Genomic DNA, 26,716 nt, shown 5'->3' on the forward strand with positions numbered 1-26,716 from the left:
CTTGTGATGTCTCTTTGATGCACCCTTCTATTAACAGAAGCTTTTCATGGGAAAAGGGGAGGCTGTACAAAACCCAATCTCCCACTGCTTCAAGGTAAGCCAGGCCCTTTCCTTTGCTCAGCAGTGCCTTAGAAATGAGAGTCAAAGACTTTCTGGATCTTGCGTGGGGATCACACCCTGCCCTCACTTCCCAACCTTACCACTGGTAGCTCTCGGCAAGGGATCCAATGTCTGCTGGGGAAGTGACTGCTATGGGATCCACCATGGTTTTGGGGATGCAAAGGAGGGAGTACTGATGTCTGGTGGTGGTGGGAGAGAAAAACTGGATGAATCTTGCCTTAATGATGTGGAAAACCCTTCTGGTCTGGCTGAATACATTAGCAGGTAAATCCATCAGACTTGGTGGCTAAATTGAACCTTGGTTGTCTCAGCTCCACTCTTCAACTGTGCCCCATTTTGGACCCATTTTCTCTCCCAGAGAGGCTCTCATTTGGGATGGGGATGTCAGCAAATTGCTGTCACAGCTCAGGGTATCCACAAGTGTTGTTCGCACTGTCCTTGCAGCACATCTGTTCACTGGTGGTGGCTGTTGGTAACGCTGGAGCCTGATTCATCTATTTAATGGCTTATTTAAAAGAGCAGTCCTTAAAGAAAAGAAAATTAATGGCTGCAAGTTGAAAGAGCTGCTTGATACATACAAAAAGCAACATATAACTGCCTGTAAAGGACACGATGTCCACTAGTAGCTATGGAGTCCATAGATCAAATACTGCTCTGGCCAACTATGCTCTGACAGCAGATCGTTTCCCTGAGAGCATGCATATTAATTTTCTTCCAATAAATACTGTGCCTTCTCTGAAAGCCATTGGATTTCTGCCATAGACTTTGGCAGAATTAAGATGCGCTCTGCCTGCACCTCCTTGCAGCAAACTGCCTGGATGGTAGGGGTGATGCTCCTGGGCAGAATGGGCTGCAGCACTGATGAAGGCACAGCTCTCAGCTGGTTTCCATCACCCTCCAACACACACAAGTCCACCAGCAGCTCAGACCCAGCCCTACTAACATCTATCTTTAGAAAAAAAAAAAACATAGTGGTCACTATAAGGTTCCTCCACTACCTTCATGCTTTATTAACAAGCACAGCTTCATCAGCTGTGATGGAGCTGATGCAATTCACACCAGCAGAGATCCAGCTGGATGTAATTGTCCCATGTGCTTTATAGACAGGCTGCTCTACACTTGTTGGTGGCTGGGTGGGCAAGATGGTGTTTGAAGAGGTGTGGGATGGGCTGGCTCTTGTTACTCATAAAGAAGACCTGCAGATGATCTCTTGGTTTCCAAATGAAATGGAGGTGGGTTTTTACAAGTTCCATTTTCTAAACACACGGTAAGCTCTTAGAAATCACCCTCTTTAGCTCAGTCTGACAAAGAATAAGCATAGCTCTGTTCTGTCTTGTTTACTGAGATGGTTTGAGATCATACGTGGATCTTTACTATCAAAGCTGTGACTCCTTGTTGAAATTTAACATCCTTCTAACTTGTCAAGATCTGTGTATGCATGTGTTAGCACAGAGATTTAATAAAATAGCTGAGTGCATTGGGGGGTGATCCAAAGCCAGATTCAAGCAGTGCAATTCCCTCTCCCATGTGCACACAAATAATCTCTGCTGGCACTTCCAAGTGGTCTTTGGCTCAAGCTTTTATGACTAGCAGCAAAAGGAAGGGTATCTCTAAATCTCTGTATCTCAGTTCATGCTATTCACATCCAAATGACTTGTATGAGGTCCAGAGACTCCTTGGTGGTTAAGCTTCTGTTTCTGTTAAATGTGAGAGGCTGATCTGCTCGAATGCCTCACCTGAGCTGCACTCTATGGAACAGTCCCAGGCTGCAAACTTGTCTGTACAGAGTGTAAGTAGACTCTGCGTTGGTAGTCAGCCTCTTGCCTTCATTGCAGTGAGGAAACTAAATCCTTGTTGTCTCTCCATCTTCAGAAGATGGTTGTGTTGTGCACAACCTCTACACAGCTCTACCCCTTGGTTGAAAGCCTTATGGAAGAGGAGACTAGTTGGTTTAGGGGCCATTTATCTTACAGGGCATGTTTTTCTGTCTCTGATGGAGAAGGAAGGCTGAAAATACTCATGTTTTCTTAAGTGGACACATTGGAATCTCAGATCACTGCTGCAGAGCCCTATGCATGATCCTCATACAGGGTAGGCAGCTATTTGTTAGACTGGATTGTTTCCTGTAAGCCACAACAATATTCCTGGTGTTTTTCTCTTTAGAATGACTGGAGTTTGTCATGTTAGGGTTCTACCACAATAATGTCGGTGAGTTCATGGCATTACTCATGATTGCTTTAGGTTAAGTAAAAGGAAACTTGTCTGCAGCACTAGCAGTGTGTTTCTATTAAGCAGCCTTAGGGCTCCACTCAGTTCTTAATGGAAAGGAATGCTATCATCTGTGTCATATAGATGGAGAAAATGGTCACGTTTGGGTGGGAATCTTGTTAAAAATCACTTGGCAGAGGTGGGATCAGTTCAGTGCTGTAGCTACAGGCTGCAATAGTTAACGTGAGCATGGAGATGGAGGAGATCAAAACGAGCAACATGAAGGAGCACTTCTGCACTAAGTCCAAGTGGCCATAACAGTTAAAATCAGGAAAGATTGTCTTTATTCCAATGTAGAGTAACTGGAACAGACATAAAATTGCAAACGGGTTTTCCGAAATGCTGTCCAGAGGTGGTTACGTGCTGTGATGATTGATGGATTGAATTCTTAATGCTCCCTTTGGGTTTACTGTAAGCTGCTCACACTTATTATAGATCTCCTATATTTAATTTTGTTATCAAGTTAATTGTATTTTCCCTAAGAGCTCCAGCAGCCTGCTGTGTGTTACTGTGTCTGTGCCAATGAACTGCTCCACTTATTGGCTAATAACTGGCTGTATGCATTTTTCCTTATGAATGCAATCTCCCTAAATGTTTCAGGTAACACTGTCTACATCAGTATTCTTCTGGCTTCTTATTTAGCTTAACTTACTTTGAGCACTGCAATGGTTTGACTTACCTAAAGGCTTAGTGCCCCTTCTGTGCTTACTTTGTGTCTGAACTCTAAATAGAAACACTTCTGGTTTGTGGAAGTCAGTGTAATTGCTCCTGTTTGTTCACTATCTGTGTGAGCAGATCATAGAATCACAAGGTTGGAAAGGACCTATAAGATCATCTAGTCCAACCGTCCTCCCTTTACCATACCTACAGAAAAACCCCTAAACCATATCTCCTAGCTCCTTATCCAGATGCTGATCTTGAACCCAAGGCTGAGGAAGGTGGGCTCGGTCAAGCTGTGCCATGCAGGTGGGGTAGAACTGTGAAACTTCCTTGTATGTGTGTGGTTTTCTCTTACTTTTTGCTTCTATTGGAGTTCTGGTAATGCGTTATGGGGCATTCCCAAATGTTCAATCTTATTATTCACATAATCAGTGGTTATACCAACTGCTCCTGGGACAGATAGAGCAGCACTCGTGCTGTGAGTGGCCAGTCTGGGGTGATGCACACCCAGCACTCACTTTACAAGGACGACGTGTGGTTGCTGGGTAGGAAGAGCACTGAGGTGGCCTTAAGCACCTCAGCTGTGACTAATATGTTCAGTCAAATTTCATTTTCCTGCGCTAGTAAAAATTCTGATGCTGATTGGAGAGATCCCATAAACTCCCTCCGTGTGCATTGCTATAATATAGCTCTTTCCTCTCTTATTACTTACGTGTTCCATCATTCCCCAGACAGCGCTGGGATGTGCTAAATGCTTTAAAGCTGCACAGACGGTCTCTGTGGAGGATTTCATTTGGCAGAGTCACTGCTGGAGAAGCAAAAGGAGCAATAAGCTGGCGATGGCCAACGTCTGTGTGAGATTACTCTTCCCTTCCTTTAAAAGTAGTAGTTGTCATTTTTATGTCTATCCACAGATAATCTGTAGGCAAAGCCTTTCAGTTCATATCAGGCACGCTCAGGTCAGGGTGTAGCCATTGCAAACTGCTCTCTGACTTCGACCAAGGCTACTGAGAGTTACAGAAGACCTCAGAGTCTCCATCTGAAGTTGTTTATTCTTTCTTACATCTTGATTTTGACCTCAAATATCAGCTGAGGTATCTGTTGTGACCAACAGCCACTAATAGGGAACGTGAGCTGGGTTTAGACCGTCATCAGACAGTTGAATGCAGATCTGAGCCCACACTGCTGCTTGATGTCTTCTTTTTTCCTCTTCTTTTCTATGGTCTGGTGGATGTTTTCTTATTTGTTCAGAGCAGCTGTTGGAGAAGGGAACAGCCATGATTTGTATCACTGTACTGGTGGTTGAGAGACTGATTTAGACCTGGGTTATGGATGTATATATCCCCACACTGCATCATGAATGCTATTGGCATGTCCAAGCCCAGCTAACAAGCCTGTTGTCCATTCTTGGTATGGAATTTATTGTGTGTTAAGAGCAATAGATTAATCTCAGACAGAGAAAGGTTCCTAATCCCCTGTGTGGAGCTTTTCTGTGCCAGCAGCATGTGTAAGAGCTGGGTGCTGGTGTGTCTTTGAGGATCCTGGAGCAGAGATGAGACCCAGGGACAGGCTGTAGCAAAGAAAATCGTCTCCTGGTGGTGTCGTATCTTTCCGGGTGCAAGTTTCTGGCATGATCCTGCAGTCTTCCCTCTTGATTTTCCACATTCTTGATAACACACACAGCAGCACATCCACACACCACTGTCTGCACATCACCAGACAAAACAGAGCAGCTCCTTCCTGTACTGTGACAAGGAAGCTTTGATCACTCAGACAAAATCAGGGTTAAAATGGAGCTCAAGGCACCCCCTCCTCCATTGTGTTGGGGTGCTGTCTCCACCAGAGCCATGCCTATCTTGTTTTGATGTGGTCCTTCTGGTGGATGGAAGCAAAATGTTTCTGAATGCAGCAGGATGGAGAGTTTGCCTCCCTTTATTACAGAACTAAGCTGTGACCTGAGAGTTTGCATGCTCAGATGGTGGGATACCCCCTGCTGAGGCTCTTGATAAGAAATACTGGAGATGTTTAAAGAGGAAATATGGGTTTTCTTTTAAATGTAGCTAGTAGTGACGCTTTGTACTATCACCTGTCATGCACTGATTAGGCTGGAGGGGTATTTGCCTTCAGGGAAAGCTGATTAACTTGGCTATTAGATTTGCAGGATCTACAGACCTACAACTTGATTACAAAGGGAAAGAAACTTTTAAGGCAGTTTAATAAGCTGAGGTTTTATATGAAGGCTTTTTCCTCAACACTGGGAGTACCATTCTGTTTGGACAAGTCACTTTTAGAAGTGGGGCAACTGCACAGGTTAACAGTTGTTTTGGGTATGGGGTGTGCTTTGAATAGGTGGATTAAAATATGGTGGCACAGGCAACATCTAGTCTGGCATTTCTGAACTTTTTAATGCTCGACTTTGTGACCTTAACAGTAATGAAATGGACTCTCAGTGTAATAAATAGAGAGGTAGCAACAGAAGTTTCAGAGACACAAAACATCCCCTTGAAATGGAAGTGTTTGATTTATACCACAGTGAAATAGCTAGCAGGGAGGTAATTTATTACAAACAAAAGAAAGTGACTGGAAGGCCTTATCCTTCATGCAGAATGCTGGGAAATACTTATTACCGTTCTAGCTTTCAATACAGTAATAGTCAGAGCCCTGGGATTAGCGAGCTTATTTCTTTTGGGAGATTAGGCTAACAAATGTGTCAGTTCCACATTACACTTAAGTAGAAAGCCAGCAAGGCACTGGCTGCAACAGGAATAGTTTTCCTGCCCTGCAGACTTCTGCCCAATGCTGTTGCTCTGTCAGACCTTCTATAGGGCTGAAAGCCCTTTCAAAGAGATCTCAGTGCTACACCAAGAACCCTTTTTGTCTTTAAATTCTTTTTAGTAAATAGAAACACTTGGATCTCATAAAGAAAAAGACTCAAACACCGTGAGAGGGAGCAGAAGAAAATTAATCGCCAGCAGACACTCAAAATGTTCATGGCAAGTTGCAGTGCTTTAGGAAACAGGAAAGAGCACTACAATTTAGAAACGATTTATTTTGCTAAAGACAGTAACAGCTGGCTCTGTTCCTGATGGAAGATTTAGTAATTTCTGTGATGAATAGCAGATATTTCTGATGTTATCCAGGTCAGTATTTCAATATGATAGCTTGTTCTGGCTGCAGAATACGTTGGTTGATGCGAGATTTGACAACTCCTGTTAGTTATACAAGCCAGGCTGATCATGTCACCATTGAAGACCATATTTAAAAGACAGCAATACTGAATGTAAGATTGTTAAGGGAAAAACAGGTTGCTGCTTTCCTTTGATTCTGCGCTTATGGGTCAAATTTGATTACAGCTTGTACAAGGAGACAGAACTAGCTGGAACTGGGGTTGATATTGTGAAAAAGAAGGTGAAAGAAAATGATTTTCTCATCATCACAGCATCCAGGACCATTTCCCTGTTGTTCAGAGGTTAGATGGGCTCTCTTGCGGGAGTCTTCAGGTACAGAATGACTACAGACAGAGCTGGTTGCCCAGCCTGTGAGGGAGACTTGATGCAATGATCTCTTGATGCTGATTCAGGTGTAGCTTTAGATGGCTTTAGGACCTGGGATCTGGGGACCCCTGGAGTCCTTAAAGACTGGGGTCATGCAGATGCAAACCTGGGTCAGATCAGTCCTGAATTCACTGACACTACCTCCAGGTAGAAAGTAACCAGAGCTCTCAAATATCCTTGTCCTTGTTTGCTGGTACTGGGCAGCCTAGTTCATTTTCTACTACATTCTATGAAATTATGTATGGTTTGATCAATACGGGCTAAGGGGCTTTGTTATAAATAAGGATGTCACGCTGAAAGGATTCCCAGCTCCTGTTAGCAGCCTGAAAAGCTCTTTAAATGCAACGCCATTGAGAAGAGAATGAGGTGTCTAACACTAACAATTGAAGCACTCCAATGAAAAAAAGCTGCAGGTTATGTGACCTTGAGGGAAGAAACATGAACTTGGAAATGTTCATGGAAGCAGGAAAAGTTACCCACAGAACAGTTAGGGTAGCAAGGGGTGTCTCTTCAGGCAGAACTATATCTCCAAATAGCAGAGCTCAAGCAGAAGGCAGAGAGGCAGCCATAAAACATGCAGTGCCAAGAGTGACAGCCTGGATGTAATTAGAAAACTGCAGAGATCTGCAGTTTCTCCCAAGCTTTTTCCTTCCATGCAGTGATAGATCCCCAAATGGCAGAGCCGTGCTTGGTGTTGAGGAACAGAGCCCAGGGCCAGCTTCCCCTTTGGTATAAAGGAATGGCTGAGAAATTGTACCAGCAGAGGGAGCGGGACACCAGATTTCTTCCTTACAGATACATCCGACCCAAGCAGTTTCCATAGGGAAAGCAAATGTTAAAAGCCGTATCTTGCCCTCTGATTGCTTAGAGAAAGCATCGGTTGGTGTAAGTTTTCTCCCATGGATGTGAAGCAGCTGCAAAGTATGAAATTCATATCTGAAAGTTTGCGTTGTGGGGACTCCTGTAGGGAAAATGTCAGTGTTTTTAGGGTATTGGTCAGCAGTGATTCTAGATTTGGGGCATATGAGAGAAATACTATGGAATATTCTGGGCTGTGGCTGTGCTGTGGGACAGGAGATGGGAAGGGGGCTGAGCCAAGCCAGGCACACACTGGGCAGAGCGTTGGATTCCTCTGCAGGATCTGTGGCTATAATGCAGCAGGTCACATCATGCATTTCTGCTTGTGGGGCACAAGAGGGGTCACAGGACTGGGCTGTAAATGCAGCAGGTATGAGCCAAAAGAGTAGTGTGGAGCTTTTGTATCATGATAAAGGTACAAAACAATGACAAACCCAACTGAGGGAAATGTGAGGGGTCAGAATCTATGATGTTCTTCTGGATAAGGGTCAGGGGTGGCTGGTGATATGGCAGCGTGTGCTGATGCTGGGCAGAGAAGAACAATTGCCATCCACTCAACTTAGCACAGCATGGCAAGCAGATGGGGAAAAAAAAATAGGATGAAAGTCAACTCGCCTTCACAGGCAGCTCAAAGCACCAACAAAACCCTCATTTTAGAAAGTGAGAAGGTTTAGCTTGCAACTGAACCCCTCAAAAAGTGATATATCCAACACCCTGAGGCCAGCAGAGAACAGCTGAGGGTACTGTCCCAGTCCTGGGGCAGCTTGCTTTTTCCATTTGATTTATCAAAGTGGCAAGCGTGTTTTCAAGGGAGATGTGCAAATACAGCTAATCTGAGTGCTCACCTTTGGCCTCTGAGTAGTGCTGCCTCCCAGGTGCAATTCAGATAACTCAAGACATGCAGTCAGCAAATGTGTTAAACACGAGACAGTGTGACAGGCTGCTCTTCTGGCTCCAGGGACGACACATGACTTGGGGTGTAGTATCCTATAGAGACATCAGGATGGCTCTTGTTTTTCACATTAAGCTGTACATGGGGCAGCTATGTAGCAGTGTGTCATTGAGGGCTTGATTCATGCGGGAGTTTTTAGGGCTTATTGAGCTGATCTGAAGACACTGGAGCCTGTACAGTGATGCCACGTGAATGGCTCATTCCATTCACTTCTTTGCTGTGCATACAGAGGACAAATCTCTGCCACCAGGAGGTAGTAGAGATTTTTAGGTTTCCACAAGTACCTTTTCATGAATTCTCTTTATCTCCTTCAAACAGCATTTGGGGGACTTTATAGGTACAGATGTATGGAAAGGACCAGGACTTCATCATCTGCAAAAGAGCTCTTTTGTAAGACTATCCAGTGTTGCAGATATTTTAGTGTTACATGGACTGTTGTTCATTGTGGGTCCTGCTGTGCTTCCTGCTGGTGTCAAAAGCAATTGAAGAACTGGCACAAAAGATCACAGGAAAGGGAAGATATGAGGTATGAAGTCAGTATTGTCCTGGCTGCCAGCCCTCAGGACTCTCTATGTCAGAGCACCAGTGTGTTATCTTCCCAATGGCACCAGCCACCAATTCAAGGGACAGGGAGAGATATCCAAATCTTAGCAGGTGCTCAGTAAATCAGAATGAGTCTTATCACAGCTGATTTCTGAGTCATACTGTAGAACTCAAATTCCTTCATGCCTCCCAACTGCCACAGACTGTTCAGAGATAGAACTGGAGAATAACTGAAGCTGGAAAAGACCACTAAGAACACCAAGTCCAACCAACATCCATCAACACCAGGTTCCCTAAACCATGTTCTTTGTTGCCACATCTACCCTTTTCTTGGAAGCTTCCAGGTGTAGTGACTCCAAAACTTCCCTGGGTAGCTGTGGTTGATCTGGAATCTGAAAGTCCAGCTGAATATTATCCACCCTGCTTCCCACTGTACCCAACAAAGTTCTTCTGTGGGTCTAAATGTTAATAGCTCCATTATGAACAGTAGAAGAACCACTGGTGAGAGACACTGATTGCTTTCAGACCCTGCAGCAGTGGGATTTGTATATGTAGAGCAATGGGTATAAATGAATCTGTGGGCTCCTGTTAAATCAGCTGTAATGTTCTATGATGAGCAAGAAGGAAGACAAGTCATGATCAGTGCTAGGTCAAAATGCCAAGAAAGGGTTCATTTTTTTTGCATATATTCCATGATTAGGAACATAGAACTTGTGCTATTTGTATGTATGTACGTGTTTGTCATTATGACTGAACAGAGATGACTTGAGTGATTCTGAGGCAGTAAATATCCGCAACAACCAGCACAATTTGGATACCCCCACCCCCATGCTGGGGGCACCCACCAGGAACACAGCTCTGCAGAAAGGAGCTGGGGATCCTGGTGGATGCTAAGTAGAACAGGAGCCAGTTGTGTGCCTTTGCTGCTAAGAATATAGAATTAGGTGAAGCTGATTGAGGGAGGTAGTCCTTCCCTTTTGCTCTATGCTGGGTCTGGTTCTTACCACCAGCCCAGTATGAGAGACCTGGGCATTCTGGAGAAATCCAACTTAGGGCTGTAAGCAGCTCTGCTACAAGGAAAGGCTGGGGCTACTCAGCCTGGGGCACAGGAGATTCTATCTGTGTCCATAAATACCTGAAGGGAGAAGTAGAGAAGATGGAGAGGTTCTTGTTAGTGGTGCCCAGTGCCAGGGCAAGAGGCAGCAGGCACGGGAAGCACTTCTTTACTTTTATTGAACAACCACTGCACAGGCTGCCCAGGGGCTGTGAGGTCTCCTCCTTGGTGATCTCCAACAACAGCCTGGATGTGGGCCTGAGCACTTTGCTCTTGATGTCCCTGCTGGAGCAGGGGTTGGGCCAGATAGATCCAAAGGTGCTGCCAACCTCAGCCGTTCTGTGGTTCTGAGAGGCTCTTCCCTGTTTCTTCTCTCTTTGAAACAGACATCAATACGTTGGCAGTGTTAATGCTGAATAAATGCTTCCAGGAAATGATTGATAACGTGGGTCAGAAGAGTAACTACCTCCCTTCGTTATTTGGAAACAAAAGCAATGAGTACTGTGAAAGCTCTTTTCTTGCTAGCTCTACTAATAATTGGCAAGAGCTGAAGACTTGCCTTTTTATACACCTTGGGAGCAAATGCCAACTATCCCTCTGCCTCTTAGTGCCCCAAGTGGATCACAGCATGTACATTCATACAAATTGCTTTGGAGCATGGGGATGGTTTCAAGCTGCACTGTTGTCTGTGCCCAACAGATGCATGCTTAAAAGATGTGCACAAGCTGCTTCATTAGGAGCTAACACACAGAATAAGCATGTTCAGCCTTGTAGTGCATCTTCTGCCCCTGCTCTTCTCTAAGGTGTAAGCTGGTCCCTTCCAGGAGTGGAAACCACATCTAAATTTGGGAGCAGGAAGGTGTTCTTTTCTATCATCTCAGTTGTTGGCCTCCTCTTTATTCAAAACTCCTGCTTCTTTCAGTTCAGTTTCCTGCACTCTTCCACTTCTCTTCCTTGTTTTTCTGCTCTTATTCTGTTATTTTTCCTCCAGCTTTCTCCTCCATCCCTGATACCACCTTTGTATCTTATTTAAACAAAGGCTTGGCTGCTTCCCTTCAGTGAAATCAACTGGCATTAAAAAAAACCCAACTGCCTCACTGTTAAAACCTGTTAATATTTGGTGATGCTCTGAAATATTTTGGAACCTGCCCACAAATTTTGTTCCAAGCTGGAAGCTCCCCAGCTTTCAAAACAGAGGGGAAGAGCTCTTAAAACCGAGCTGCCAGCTTGAAGCATATTTACACTGAATGGTTTCATATTGTCAATGAGTCCTTTTTGACCTTGATGTCAGCATAGAGACTAGTCCATCCTTCTCCCTTTGTGGGCGTGAGACAGAGTGAGAAAGAGCTGGATATGCTCCAGTAGCAGTTAGAGGACCTGTAAGCATTATAGACTTTCTGTTCCCTATCTGTGGGTCCTCTACCATTTTAGTTTGCTAGTTCTACACAAGAACAGCTTCATTAGCTGGAGAGGAGCACAGGGCCCATGACTTGCAAAGTAATTCTATTGCTGTGACATGGAGAGAAGTTCCATTTGCCATGACTTTTTAAAGACGTGTTGAGTTGCAGTCCAAGCTGAATTGACAAATCCTTTTGGAAATCCCAATTGGAATGAAAATGGTTCATTTGGAGCAATTAACTTGTCATTACTTTTTTTTTCATCTGAAAGAGCCTTTTTCCTTTAAACATTCCTCACTGTGTTGGGAAATAGGAGAGCTGGGCAGTAATCCCCTAAGCCTGTTGTTGATCTGCTTTAGGCAGATCACTTCAGCTCTAAGTGTATTTACTGCCCCTTTTGCCCCTTGTCTTTCCCTAAATTCATCGGGCTGTGTCCAGTGTGAGGACATACTAAGCTTGGTCACCGTTGGGTCTTGAGAGCATCTTGCAACATAAGTAAGGATCTGAAAAGTAGGCAGTGATGCTTCTCCTCTTGTGGAGAACAAAACAAAACCAACACTGTCCCCCCCCAAAAAAAGGCAGATAAGGAAAGGTCTGCTTCTTTAGACTGTGCTTGTGTGAGGATACTTGCTCTTTCAAGACTCTTTACAGCTCCAGCACCATCCTGTGGGATTTGAAAGACAGCTGTGAAATATACCCAGAACCTTGTTCCTTTCTATTTGAAGCTGTCTGGGAAAGCTGTGAGCAGCAAAAAAAAGACACCAGAACTGTCTGTCTGCAGAATCAGCAAGATGGTCAGGAGACATCTACATTGTTCTCTGATTTGAGAGGTTATTTTTGCAACCATATGGCCTGGAGTTAAACATGACTTTTAACTATGGCTGAATTCCGCATCCATTAATGGTGGCTCTGTTTTTTTTTTGCTTTAGAGATATATTTCTACTTGTACAGCAAAGAAGGACGTTCGAGCAGCACAGCAACAAATTCCACATGAAATTGCTGCTTTTGAAGTCCTTTTTTTTTCTGGCTCAACCCTCAGATTTCAGTCTCAAAGTGGTAAAAATCCAAATCTCTCTGCAAAATCACTTCAGCTTATTTCTGCAGCTAACAACTTTGATGGGCCTGTTAACGTGGAAAGATGAAACAAATAAGTCCCCACACGCCCTTCATCATTTCAATGTCTTTTTTTCTCGGTATAAATGGTAGTTCATATATCATACTCAGCTGGGCTTCTCTGCACTCCTTTAACCGTAATTTGAAAAAAAAAGCCTAATTGCAAAAAAAAAAAAGAAAAGCAATCTGCTTCATTTTTCTTAAAAGAAGAATTGTCAGCGTAGTAGGAATTCAGAAACAATACAACACTGCAATTCGTTGTGAGCTTTCAAGAAGACAGAGGGGACGACTGAACAGCCATTGCACGTAGCGATCTTGGAAAGGAGCCGTTCATGAGTAATGTCAAGAATGGCTTTTCTTCTATTATCAGCTAGTGATTTTTAGGCATACAGAGAGTGTCCTTGAAAGACTAAAGGTAAAGGGAAGGGAGGAGATGGAAAATGAAGCTTGAACTGAGGGATTTGGAAAGAATTTGAAGCTTACTGTAGTATCCAGGCATATTCATTTAACCTTCAAATGAACCAGTCGTATTTGTCCTTCTCAGCAAAGTAACGCTTTTGAAGTCCCCAAATGTGACTTTGAGGCTGAGATCAATGCTGGTAACGTTCTCATAACACCAACTCCCACTTGGAGGCGAAACAGGGAAGGAGGGGATTTGTGGTTTATTCAGAGATTCCACACAACACAGCAGGCAAGTGATATGGGTTTTTTTTTTGCATGAACTGTGTGTTCCTTAACTGGGACAGAGGATGCTGTGGAAGGGGGCAGAGGCTTAGCAGCTCCTACCAACCCAAAGCCAACAAATGGCTCTCAGCCACTTCTGTCCCGTGGTCTGTGAGATCCTATAGAGGTGTGAGTGACTTGGAGCAGTTTACAGATCAGAAGTAGTAAGTAGGTGTGAATTTGCCATCAGGGAGTCTGTGCTCATGTTGGACAAATAAGAAAGGAACAAAAAAAAATCCATAAATTGAAAATCATTAAAAGTCATTAATCTTGATTCGTGTAACTACCCTGAAAGGGCGTGAAGAAACTGAGAAATGAGCAACGTCTTGAAGTCCTGAGTTATAGGTGTTTGATTTTGCACTGATTTGCAACTGCCCTTCATATTACATAGCAGTGCAGCAGGAGATGAGAAATCATGATCAAAAGACCTTATGTGCATTTGTTGTATCTGCATTCGTACGCATGAAAACGTTGGTCTTCAAAGCATTGTATGAACACTAACCAGCTAATGACTCCCCATGCAAAGTCACCGCGATGGCTATTTTTAATACATCTATGTTTTGTTTGTGCCCATGAAGGGCTGCTTTGTGCCATGAGCTTATTTAGCCAAGCACGGAAGGGAGGAAAATAAATGTGAAGAGAGAAGGAAGCGGTGGATGTGAAATGGCTTCACCAGGTTCCCTGTACAGCAATTAATGGAAATGGCTGGACAGAATAGGAGCAGGTGATGATGAAGTCTGAAAGCCATAAAACAATGGAAGGGATGGAAAATACTGAGTTGATTATGAGATATAAATATATCTTCAGGGCTGGGTACTAATGGTCTTCTCAGTCTAGCAGAGAAAAGCATAACAAGGACCAGCAGCAGGTAAAGTCAATTAACTCAAAGCCTGATTTTGACCAATGAGAGGGTTAACGTTTGGAATTTGTCACAAAACCGAATGATGAACTTCTCATCTTTTTTTTCCTAAGGCAGGAACAGATTCAGAGGACACGCTATGGATGGAACTTAGAGCAGGTGTATGACCTCCCTATGGGCAGTGGGTAGATAACCACACTATGAACCTTCCTGGAGCACTGCAGAGCACAGCTGCTGCTTCTGCTTCAGTAGGATGATAAGGAATGGCTTTCAGCTGCACTAGGGGAAGCTCAGGTTGGATATTAGGAAACATTTCTTCTTTGAAAGGGTGGCGATGGGGTCACATTCCTTGGAGGGGCTCATGAATCATGTGGTGTGGCACTGATGGACGTGGGCAATACTGGAGGTAGGTGGATGGTTGGACTGGATGAAGCTGGAGAGCCACATTTTTGTGGTTTACAGACACCATTTCAGGTTGCCTTTCTCACTGACATTAAGGTTGAAGCTATTGGTACATGGGACCCACCTGGAGTCATCCCTCAGCCCTGCACACAGCTTTGCTCCCTGAGCTTTGCAGGTGAGCCCGTTCCAGGTTGCAGGCTGTGGCAGCTGACATGGAGCATGCAGAGAAGGGGCACGGCAATGGTCCCAGGGATGGAACAGCGGGCAGAGTGAGCTGGGGCTGTGCAGCCTGGAGCAGTGAAGGCTCCGGGTTCAGCATCTTAAGGGGTGTCTGTAAGAAAGAAGCGGACAGACTCTTTAGCGGGGGCTGTCGGATAGCACAAAGGGAAACAGCGCTGTGCTGACATCCCTAACTCCCCAATATTCCATTGCCTTCAGCACAGCGCCGCACACCGGGGCTGGGCGGGCACGGGAGGGAGGTGGAGGGTTGGGGGGGAGCGGCCGCGCTGGGCGCTGCGGAGCCCGTCCTGCACCAGCCCCGCTACGAGCTGCGGCGGCTGAGCCTCCTCCTCCTCCTCTTCATCCTCCTCCTCCTTCTCCTCCTCCTCCTCCTTAGCTCCCGGCTCGGCTCCTCGTCCCGCCCGGCCGCCCCGAGCGCGGCTCCCACCCTCTATGGATGGGAAAGCAGCACCCAACGGCGTGGCCACCATCGAGGACAGGATCTTACGAATCACGGGCTACTATGGATATTACCCGGGCTACTCCAGCCAGAAAAGTAAGACACCCATCATATCTCCGTGATGGGCTTCGCCCCGTCAGGTGCCGAGCGGGGGATGGAGGAGGAGGGGGGGACACAGCCATCCTGCATCGGTGCTCGGGAGGACTGCGGGGATTTGGTCCTTTATAGGGGGCTTTATAGTTTCCCTCCCAGCTCAGCGATGCTCCGGGAAAGTTTGGCTGGCGGTGAGGACCCTCGGAGCCTCAGCATCCCCCGATGGTTCCTTTTCCTCGCTAAAGTAATCAGATTTTTCCAGAAAGGTGGGGGGTGATTGAAAGATCCGCTTTAATCGGGTGAAGGTTTGGGGGCTGTAGCGGATTTCTGTAGGGCTGGGGATGTCCCAGCGCTCTGTGAAGCTGTTCCGAGGTGAAAAGTTCCTCTTAATGAAAGAAATGATTCATTTGTTTGGTTTTATTTCCTTTACCGCGGGGGGGGGGGGGGACAGATTTATTCTGTAATCTAAGAGTTACTTTGCACTTCGCCGATGCTTAGGGAAGGGAAATGGAGGCAGAGGGGAGAAAAACAAGAGGAAAAGGCAAAAACACAACAAAGAAAGGAGAACGGAAAACCCCCCTAAGCAGCCGGTGAGGTGCGGGGAACAGCAGGGAGCACTCCTGCCTCTGAGTATGCGAACTCCCCTTGGAATCAACGGAGGTGAGCTGCTTCCAGAACAGCGCAGTGCTCTCCAGCTGTAGTACAGAGGGAAACAGCAGCACAGCTTGAGCTGCTCCTGTCAGATGGGCACCTCCGAGGGCTTTTAGTGAAGCAGAGAGGAAAAAGCAGCGCATTGAAAACAGCGATAACACTGCATTGTGTGTCGGTTAGCTGATAAAGCAGGTGGTGGAGATGGGTGGGTGCGAGGGCCCTTTGGTGAGGTCGGTTGTCTTGCAGTTGGGAAGGAGCTGAGAGCGAACTGCAGGGATGGATGTATGGGAGTCTGAGCCAGGTGGGTCTGTGTCCTGCATTCTGCAGCAGCCCGACAGATGGACCAGAGGAAGGTGAGGGCACCAGCTTTGTACTTAGTCACAAGTTTGCTTTGGTTGCAGAATGCAGCTTGCAGCAACACTCCCACTCTCTGTCAAAATGCAGACCCGAATTCAGCATTGGCAATATGACTGTCTGTCTCAATATGGATTCATCAAAAGTCTGACTGCCCAGGTATAGGAGCTTACTCAGTCCAGGTTCTGCAGATGTTCCAAGCTGCATCTACTTGGAATTAAACAGAACCTGGAGAGGAAAGCTCACAAAACTGCTGACTAAGAGATTTCATTGCAAATCTCTTGGCCTTTTGTGCCTGTGTGGAAGACTGGGTGCTGACAGGGGTTTTGCTGGAGGGGAAAGATTAGTATCTCAGAAGAAAACAAACAGGGTTTGTAGTTACCAGGCTTAAAGAGGAAACCTGCAAGTGTGAAGTGTCCTCAGGTGAATGAAAAGTATGTGTTGCTACTAAACCACAAGCACTTCAGGAAGTCTCTTAAGTTCTGTAACACCATCGTTAATTCTTTGGAGTGCCTGCAGTTGGCAAATGGCTTAATTTATCTTCATGGCTGTGATTTTTTTGGGCTTGTAAAGAGTCCTAATGTCTTAAGGTTTTTGTAAAGGTGTTCTGCCTTCCCTGGGAAATCTTTCATGATGCTCAGGCCTCTTGCAGGCTCTTGGCATTAAACAATGAGGGTAACTTGTCCTCTGGTAGGTCCTGGCTTGGAGATTTCTGTGTCTAGGCTGAAATGTAGCCTTCAGGAGTGGCTGCTCCCAAGTGCTTTCGACAGTTCTCTCTGCTAATTGTTTTGTGCTCTGTCAAAGTATAAGCCCTCAAACGGGAAGTTTGTGTGACTAATTTGTAAGGTACACGAGCTCTTGTTTTATTTCTGGGGGCGTAATTATGTCACTGCTATTCAAATACAGTTCTAGTGCAGCTGAACCCTGCCCATGCCTTTTGCTGGAGAGCTGCAGTGTGCACCAACTTTCAGGTAGGTTGCATCAAAATCCACTCCTAGTGATAGAAGAACTGTTGTTCTGCCACGTGTGTAAATGTGTAGCACGTAGAGTTACCTCCTTACACTGACACCTTGCTCCTGCCCATGTCTGAAGCGTGCTTGGGAAGAGAACAGCTGAGGATGAGCTGTGGTGCCCAGGAGGGCTTTGCTCTGTCTGCTTTTCTTCTGCTTCTCTGATAGCTGTCAGATCTCATCTAGGAGCTGGCCAGGCACCAGTTGGGGATGATATTTGGGTGATGGTGTTCTGCTGCTGGTCACCACCTTCCTTGAGGCTTCTCTTTGTCCACAACCTGCTGTGTCCAAATAGGGACAGGGAGACTCTTGGCAAGGAGGAAAGGGGAAGGCTGTTGTGGGTATCAGTTGTTCTGCTGACTCTTGGGATGTGGATCCTGGAAAAACGACCAAAATCCCAAGGCTTGAATGAATTCTGCTCATGAATTACATCTCTCCTTTATCTAATTGGCATTCACTGTGTAGTTCAACATGAGAGCATGCCTAAGGTTCTGTGTGAAGGCTAAGGACTGATCACAAATGGTCAGGAAATCTAACATCAAATAAATGTCTGTAGCGCTGACTGGCTGTTTTTAAGGGAACTGGAGCATTTCTTCTTCTGCTTCTTCTGTATTTTTGTGCACTAACCTACTTCAGAGTGTGCATATGATTCTGTTAATTACAAGTCAAGCACTTTTATCATTTTATTTATCCTTATAAAGCTGTTAGAGAAGGAAAGCAGCTTCTGTGAGCCATCTGATTAAGCAGAAGCATGGGTTTTGATCTGGTATTTGCATCCATGTATCTAGCAAAAGAACATATCCTGCATAATAAGGCATTGGCAGTGGAGCAAGACATGGTGTTTAGTGCTTTTTTCTTTTCCTGGTTCTTTTTCCCACCACATCCACAGACAGAAGGACTGTTCCTGATCACACTTACCCTCTATGTTTGAGTATGTGGCTTGGTCCCTCAGTTCCTGCATTCATATATTAAGTATGTATGTATGAGGTCTCAGGTTTGTGTGTGTTTATGGAGTAACTCTGAGGAAGTTCTGTAACAGCTCATCTGTCTTCCAATGAATTTCCTCACAGTTACTCCTTAATTTCCCAGGGAATAAATGTTGATTCTGTGCTGGCATAGAACAGAGGCTCCAGTCTTTGTCCCCATTTCCTCCCCTTTGCTATAATTTCTCCTTTTTATTTTACTGCTAATACAATCATATTTAAAGCCTCCATTCTTAAGAGTATATGTTGGCTTTTTTTTCCCTCCCTTTGATTCTTTCCAAATGCCACCTCATCTGACTTTCATCTCCGAATGTACTCTTATGACACAAAGTTCCTCTCCTTCCAGTCTGAACTAACAGCCTTTCTGTGCGTACCTCTGAATTAAAACTGTTCCAGCTGAACTCTCTGTTCTCTAATCTCCATCAGTTTCACCAGGTCCACCTCCAAGTCAGGTTGGTGCTGTCCTGGCTGTTAGCATTGCAGAGCTGGGTTTTTGGAGCACCATTTTCTCTGGCTCAGACAACCGCAGCGTAATGTTACTGAAACTGCAGTGGCTGCATTTGTTCTCCTAGTTCTTCACAGGGTCCATTGCCTTATCTTTCTTACTTGGAGAGTTGGTCTCAAAGATTATTTCCACCCTTCTTTCTGCTTTTGTTTGTGTTTGGAGGTCTGCGTCTCACCCCAGAAGGCTCTGAATACCAGCCTACAGCAGGGACTTCTTCTTTTTAACATTCCCCCGTGCTGCTTTAAGCCCCTTTCTCTTCTTCAGCCCTGCCTTGATACATACCCCAGACTTGTGCAAGCTGCTGGAAGCAGAGGCTGCTGTCAATGACCAGCAGTGATGGGACACACTTGCTGTGGGAAACAAGCTTTTGGTTCTTTTAATCTGCCAGAGCAGCTCAAGCAAGGTTTTGTGGTTTCATATGACAAGTTAAGCCTCAAGCCAGCAATGAACTTAAGCATCTGCTTAAGTCTGAGCTTATGCTAAGCGACTGGGTTTTGACAATGTGTTTAAAGTTAAGTCCGTGCTTAATTGCTTTGCTTAATAAAACTGGGATTACAGGCACAGTGAGCCAGTATCAGAGGCTTGACAATTGTGCTTCCTGAACGTATGAAGGCCACAGAGGTGAAATCCAACTCCAAAACATCAGACGGAATTTTTTCCTGGCTATTACAGCAGCTGTGCCAGCAGCTTTGCTGCAGTACAAATCACATGGCAGGCCAAGATCATTTCTGTGCTTGCTGAGCACCGTGCCCCCCTGGTGGCTCATCACTTTAGTGATAGGAACAAAGTCCCAGGCTATTTACTGGAGGCACCCTCCTGCTTCTCCAGCAGCTTCCAGACCCCTTGGTTTCTCCACACAGAGCACACACAGTGGGATAGACTGGAAAGCAGCTGTCAAGGAAAGGGGCTTTGAAGTTTTCTTTCAGCTGGGTTAGCTGGAAAGGAGGCAGTGGTGCCTGAATCGGCTTCTGTGGGAGTTAAGGAGGTTTGAGGGCTATTCCAGCTAACAACAGCAGCCCCTGTGCCGGCTGATAGCATTTGGGCTTTAGGGATTTGAGATGCATGCCTACCTGGGAAAAGTTTATTTCAGAGCTTGGCTTGTTTGGGCCAGCCAAGATGGGAACGTGGCCACTGCTGCAAATACATCTTGGGAGGACGAAGAGGGAGATGTAGGAAAGAGTTATTTAAACTGAAACAGCATGTTGGCACATATACAAATGGGTATGAACGGTCCATGAATAAATTAAGGCTGAAAATTAGCAGAAGGCTGGAATTAATGGCCAAAAATTCTCCCAGTCTTATGTATCTAAACAAGAATTAGTTCCCGAGCTGTAAAGATGCCTCGTGAATAAGTTTGCCAGGACTTAGAGGAAAAAATACTCCTGTTTGGCAGGGGAATCTGAGATGGTGAGATAGGGGAGAGAGATGTTAATTTGCCAGAGGTTGCACAGAGCAAGATATAATGTTTGATGGAGCAATGTCTTCCAGTGCTGGTGTCTATACAGCAGGCCTTGAGCTGAACCTAATCTACCCCTACGGTTGCTTAGAGGTGCTTTTCAGCTTTTTAGTGTTCTTTTGGAATGCACAGAAGATGCAGCCCTTATTTTGACTGGCCTAGCACTGCTTGCCTTAAATTATGTTCCCTTAAATTGCCTTCCCCATTCACTTAGACAATTAGTTGCAGCTCTGATCTTAGTTAAATGTGGTAAAGTAATATTACAAAGCGCCATAATTCTGAGCAAGCTTTTGTCTTCCTCAAGCTTACATTTTTATTTATTTAATTATCTAATTAAGTATTTTAGGAAGTTTGCAATAATGTCTTCTACACATTTGGAAGCTGATGGACTTTTTTGCTCAAGTACCTGCATAGTCGTTCACCCATGAAAATGAATTTGTGCCTTGCTGGTTGTTGAACAACGGGTGGTAGGAGCTCTTCCTTACAAACCTGCTGCTGGATGTTTGCCACAGTAAATACTGAAAATGCCTGAAGAAAAAAAAGTTTTCTTGTGGCAAATATGCAAAGGGGGGGAAAAGCGATGTTTAACTGGCTGCTTATATTACTCGCCAACAGAAAGTGGACCAGCTCTACTAAGTAAAAAGGAAAATCCTCTCTCTTTTCCTGCAGTGAGGTGTGGTGGGACTTTATGCTGGCTGTGTTTTGGGCCTGCCACAGGACAGGGATCTGTAACACTGTGTAGGCACATACCCAGGGCACTGTGGAATTATTTAGCTCTTACAGTGACGGAGCTGTAAGAGGGAGCATCCCCAGCACTTTGAGTGACAAGGGTGAATTTATTCAAAGGCATGAAGCGTGTGTTCGAGTCACAGGCTCTCAGTATATCTGCCATGCAGAGAAGACCTTTCTGTTATTGCTTTAGTAGCACTGATTCTTCCCAGACTTCACTTGCAAATATTGATGGTAAAATAGACTTGCCCTTTCCTACACTCAGTATCTCTGGATCAGGTGTAGCAGGGTGAGGTAGTGAGAAATGTCTCAATTGTCCCTTTGTAAAGGCAATGGGAAGCTGCTTTGCTCCTCTGTGATTCACTTAAGAGCTAAGGAGAGGGAGTGGGGTTCAGCCCTAGGTTGGTAGATGTTTCCTGGTGCTTCTGGTGATCTCAGAGCAATTCCTTGTCTTCCATGTGTCCCATCTATTTTGGCTGGTGCAGGCTCCCATGCCTGTTTAAGTCTACTTTGATTTCCAGTTTTACTCTTTGCAGGGGAGAGGGGAGGCAAGCAGTGTCTTTGAGTGCTTGCTGTGGGTAAATATGATTACACTAAACTCACTGCTAGAGCAGTCAGAAGCCTGGCAGTGATCTCTCCATCCATGAGAAGGACATTGTAGTGTGAAGCCAACCTTTGCTCTTTGTGCTGGCATTACCACTACCTTTGTAACTGGGAAGTAGGTGTTTATGGGATTGCTGAAGCAAGATATCGAGCCCAGGTCTCCTGAGGGATGTTTTTGGTGAGGACTAATGCACACCTTTATTAAGTGATTACTTGGAGGTGCTGTGCACCTCATTGAAAAACAGTTTCCTGCTGGGGACTGATTTATCATATCATTCACAGGGATGTAACTATGCAGGTCCATTACTGCTAATGGGCATCGTATACCTGGGTGTCTAAGGACGATACTGAAATCCTGTGCTGTGTAAGATAAGCAAGAAACAGGGCTAGAACACATGTTCTCTGTTGTTGTGTTTGGACACAGAAAAGTGATTGCAGTAGTTCAACACAGTGTGATTTATGTTCAGCATCTTGAAGTAAAAGGGCATCTTCTAGTGCAGTTGTTGTGTCCCTTTTCCTTCATACATCTGAAACCTAAGACTTATTAATTTCATATGCAAAGCTTACCAAGTGGGATCTGCAGCCCTAGAGCTGTGTGGGTGCAGATTGGGGTTTTCCTTTGCAGTGCCAGAAATAGCCTGTTGTGTGGTGTATTACAGGGGCTAGAGTTTGTAGCAGCTTGTGTGCAAGTGGGATGCATCCCAGTGCCTCCCCCAGAGGAAATTCTTCAGTGCAGACAGTGTGGATGGTAGGAAGGTGAACTCTGAGTGGTGTTTCCATAGCAAGGCTTGCACTTCTAATTGAGGAGGATTGGTTTTGTTTATGGAAAACACTTAATTCAGCTCTCCTTTCCAGATGAGGCTGGTAATGTGAAGAGTAGGTGGAAAATGATTGAACTTGATGTTTGCTGGGAAGATGGGAAAGAAGAACCAGTTTCCTGGTTCTTTGTCATTTCTTACTTCTTTCCAGACCGTTTGGATGGATGAAGTGTCTGGAGTGTCACTAAAGAAGTGCTGTTTTTTCACATGTGTTGAAAAAGCTTTGGAAGAAGAAACAAAAGCTGTTTTTTAGCTGAAGAATGTAGTCGAGCTGTTGTTGGAGTGCAGTTGTGTGTCCAGTGGAGGCGACCTGTCCAGTGCCAGGTCTGCCTTCTGCCACTCCTCTTGGAGGGACCCTTGGATAATAGGCACGGATTGGTCTGGAATAGGGTTTTCCAGTGCAGCCTGTTTGTTTCCACACATTCAGCACTGCAAAGGAGGTTAATTTGATGAAATCAGGACAACTTTATTTGTAGGTAGAGTCTGTGCAGCGCCTTTGTGCACATCTGCTTTGAAGCCATTTCAGAGCAACTGAATCCTTGGGAAGACAGGCATCCTCAGCTGTGGGCTCAGACAATTCAGCTGGAAGAATAGGAAAGCTCTAGAGAGTGTGCTTAAACTTGGTGATTCACACTGTGTACATATGCAACAGTGGCTGTTTGAGAGCCAAACTTTGTAAGGCAGGCACTGTGGTTGCCCCGTCCATCCCTGGAGGTGTATGAGGCCAGGTTGGATGGGGTCCTGGGCAGCCTGGTCTGATATTAAATGTAGAGGTTGGTGGCCCTGCCTCTAGTGTGGGGTTGGAGCTTCATGATCCTTGAGGTCCCTTCCAACCCAAGCCATTCTATGCTTCTGTGAGTCTATGAAAAGCTTTTGTGGTGAGTGTGTGCTTGAATTTTAGCTACAATGCTCTCACATTTTGTGGATGTAACTTTTAGAGCCTGTTCTTTGATTTCTTTCATTGAAAATGTGCCCCTTGATTATTATTGTTGTAAAATATTTATAGAGTGAAGTTTCATAGCACTTTGAGGAGGTAAGATGTTCGTTGGAGCTTACTGGTTTAAGGTGGTAAACAAAATGAGAAGCAGAGCTCTCAGATTTATCTTGTGTGAGGGAATGCAGGGTAGAATAAATCCATCTCCATCACTTGGCACAGCATTAACAGCTGTTGGTTTTGGACTCCTAACTGAGCAGAGGTCTCAGGTTTGCCATACAAGTAACAGCGAGGGACAGACCTCAGTTGTCTGGGTTCATATTTACTTTAATGCAAAAGCTGCCCCTAGATAGGGGCTGTTCACAACTAGGGGATACTCTTGGTTTAGCTCTAGATAAATGTTAAGCCTTTTTTTTTTCTGTATTTTTAACTTATTCCTTTCTGTTCTTTTTCTGTCAGTCTGTCTTTTTGGTATTTTCTAAAGGGTGCAGCTCTGGAGAACAGCATCAATGTTCTCTTATTTCCTCTGCTTTCTTTTGCGTTCTTCTTTTCTTCCCTCCCCCCCACCCCCCTGATAAGAGCAATCCTAATGCTGTGTTACTTGTCAAGATAACAGTGCAGCAGGAAAATCATGTGGCTGTTGAATGACCGCCCTTCACATCCTCCCTGTGAGTGGCAGGCAGTGTGTGGCTGAGTGAAACAAGTCATTCCGTTTGGTTTCTGTTCCCAAATATTTCTGTTTCCCTCTGTGGGAGGTGGATAGGTCCTGTGGTTTAAAGCTGGCAGTGGGCTCTTTAAATTGCCATGTATCCTTTATGTGCACGAGGAAAAGATTCATATGCCTTCATTTGAGCGTTATGGTCATTATCTCCTGCACTGTTCAGGTATTCAGGGACAAGCCTCTGGAAGCCAGCAGGACAAATGCAGTGCAGTTTCAACACAGTACCTAGATACTCAGTCTTCTACAGCATTTACTCTTTGTAATTCAGTAGCTTAAAGCTACTCTAGTTGGTCCTGACATTCCTTTTTCATCTTGTCGGCCTCCCTTCTCTCCCTGCATCTGAGCATCAAATTGGGCTGGTCGAAGAGAAGATCTAAATGAAATATATTTGGTGCCTTTGATGTGCACAGTCTTTTTTTATAGGCTGTGAACAGAAATTGTCTGTGTATTCCCAAACTGAAGAATACATGATTACTGTTCCCAGCCTCCCTCTGAGAGCAGGCTTTGACATCATTCATACTCTATAATTTATGGTATTTTTGTAGCGGGCTGTTAAGGTCTGGAAGAGAGTAAAAAAGGTTGATTTTAAAAAGGAAAGAATAGCCCCGTGTATTGTGGTAGTTCTATGAGAGAGCACATTCCTGCTTTTGGGGTTGCTGCTGGGTCTTATTGTGGAAGCAGTTTTTAAAGGTGATGCTGTTTTGTCTAATGTAAGCACTTGCTCCTTGTCAAACACATCCGCGTGTGCCCTGTTAGGACTTTGCGCCACATTCTGTGGTGTTTTAAAAGCAGATTACAGAACGTCTTGTAACTCTTCATCTGTGGGTTTTTTTAACCTGGTTTCTTAAGGAAACAAGGCTTATGTGAACATGATGTCCCTGTCCCTATCCCCTCTCTCTGTAACTTCTGAGTCTATTGGCTGGATTTGAGTAACTTAATAGGAGAGCATGAAAGACAAAGCAGTGTGATGGACCATGTGAAAATGGACCGGTTGAAAAAAGGTAGACTTCTTGGTTCTCCCACAGTAGGAAAGCTGTAAGCGTAGCTCACTGTTGAAGAAGTGTATTTAGTAACGTTATTGGGGTCTTATAGGAAGAGCACCTAGTTCACATCCTGCTTCAGACAGAGGTCAACAGGAGATGTGCAGAGCAGCTTGGAATCATAGAATGGCTGAATTGTTTGAGTTGGAAGGGAAACTTTAAGGCCATCTGGTCCAACCCCCTGCAGTGCAAAGGGACACCCAGAGCTCCATCAGGTGCTCAGAGCCCCATGCAGCCTGAACTTGGGTATCTTCAGGGATGGGGCACCCACCACTTCTTTGAGCAACCTGTGCCAGTGCCTTACCACTCTTACTGTAAATGACTTCCTCCAATCCAAATCTCCCCTTTTTTAGTTAGAAACCATTTCCCCTTGTCCAAGGGCAGCTCTCAGCTCCTCTCCCCAAGGCCTTCCCTTCTCCAGGCTGCACAGCCCAAGCTTTTTCAGCCTGTCCTTACAGGGAGGTGTTCCATCCCTGGGACCATTTTTGTGACCCTCCTCTGGATGTGCTGTACCAGGTCCACATCTCTCCTGCACGGAGGACTCCACATAATACAGTTTCCTGGTGTGTCTTCATCTTTGATTAATCTGTGCCATGGGAAGTTTGGGGTCTGTGTCTATTTTAGTGGCTTTTGATGGATATTTCTTCCATGACTTTGTTTAATTGCTTTCAAAGCATTGGTGAATCTGGTCAGAAGACCAAAATCTGTCGGAAGGCAGCTGTCCATTTCACTGCATTTTTCTGCTGTTGCTGGTACTTCAACTGATGAATGATACTGGATGTTGTGTTGAGGGACATGGTTTAGTGGGAGCTATCAGTAATAGGTGAATGGTTGGACTGGATGATCTTTTAGGTCTTTTCCAACCTTGGTGATTCTATGATTCTATGAGGGTAACACCAATGAAATCTTAGAGCCTTATCCTTTCCCCAGATATATTTGGAGACAGGGAGAGAGAAGGAAAACAAAGTATTGGCCTGTTAGAGGTAAATAAGCACACTCTGAATGAAACACGTTCTTTGCTCCATAATTCATTCCAGCACATGGATAGGATACTGATGAATGACATACAGCCTTCATGCTGTTTGCCTGCTTTTCCTGAATGTACCAGAATGCCAGGAGTCATAGGGTAACATGCCTCCCTTTGTTTGTATCTTTGAGATGATACATTGAAAACAATAAAACACTTCTACAGGACAGTCTCAGGTTTTCATCTGAAATTCAATGAATAAAATACTAATTTTCAGGGCCATGCTATTGGTAACAGCCTGTAGAGCCACCCAGACGATGGCTGTGAAGCCTTACCAGTTTTTAGAGGGAACATAGCTGTTTTATTAAGGCTACAGAAACTGTTATAAAATATTCATAATGATCATCTCTTCTTATTTGAAATAATAAATCCAGGGTTAATTCTGTACTTGCAGAAAACCGGTGGCTGACTATTGGGCCTCTATATCTTTGCTGATGTAGCGTAGAGATAATGCATAATATTATATCTACTTTGCAAGGACGTTATTAGGCTCACAAATATGTCATGGTGCCTGGAGAATGAAAAGTAGGTTTTCCCCTCTTTCCTGCAGGGAAACAGAGGGCTCTGCAGTCATTTTCTGATATTTTGGCTCTTTAAGAGCCCAGGCACT

General features: G+C 44.9%; 1 protein-coding gene across 2 annotated transcripts in view; it reads left to right on the forward strand.

Annotated features, from left to right (window-relative positions):
* Positions 1–14,952: 14,952 nt before the first annotated feature.
* The window catches only part of SLC35F4 (solute carrier family 35 member F4), a 92,901-nt gene continuing 81,137 nt past the window's right edge, over positions 14,953–26,716 (forward strand). Inside the window, exon 1 of one of the 2 annotated variants that reach the window (XM_032445048.2) lies at positions 14,953–15,278. In XM_032445048.2, the coding sequence (XP_032300939.1) occupies positions 15,176–15,278 (103 nt within the window). In that variant the 5' untranslated portion in view covers positions 14,953–15,175. The remainder of the gene's footprint in view (positions 15,279–26,716) is intronic. The other variant, XM_032445046.2, reaches the window with a different exon arrangement.

This window comes from Coturnix japonica, chromosome 5, assembly GCF_054131305.1.
Source record: "Coturnix japonica strain WE chromosome 5, WE-NBRP24, whole genome shotgun sequence".
Classification (NCBI taxonomy): domain Eukaryota; kingdom Metazoa; phylum Chordata; class Aves; order Galliformes; family Phasianidae; genus Coturnix; species Coturnix japonica.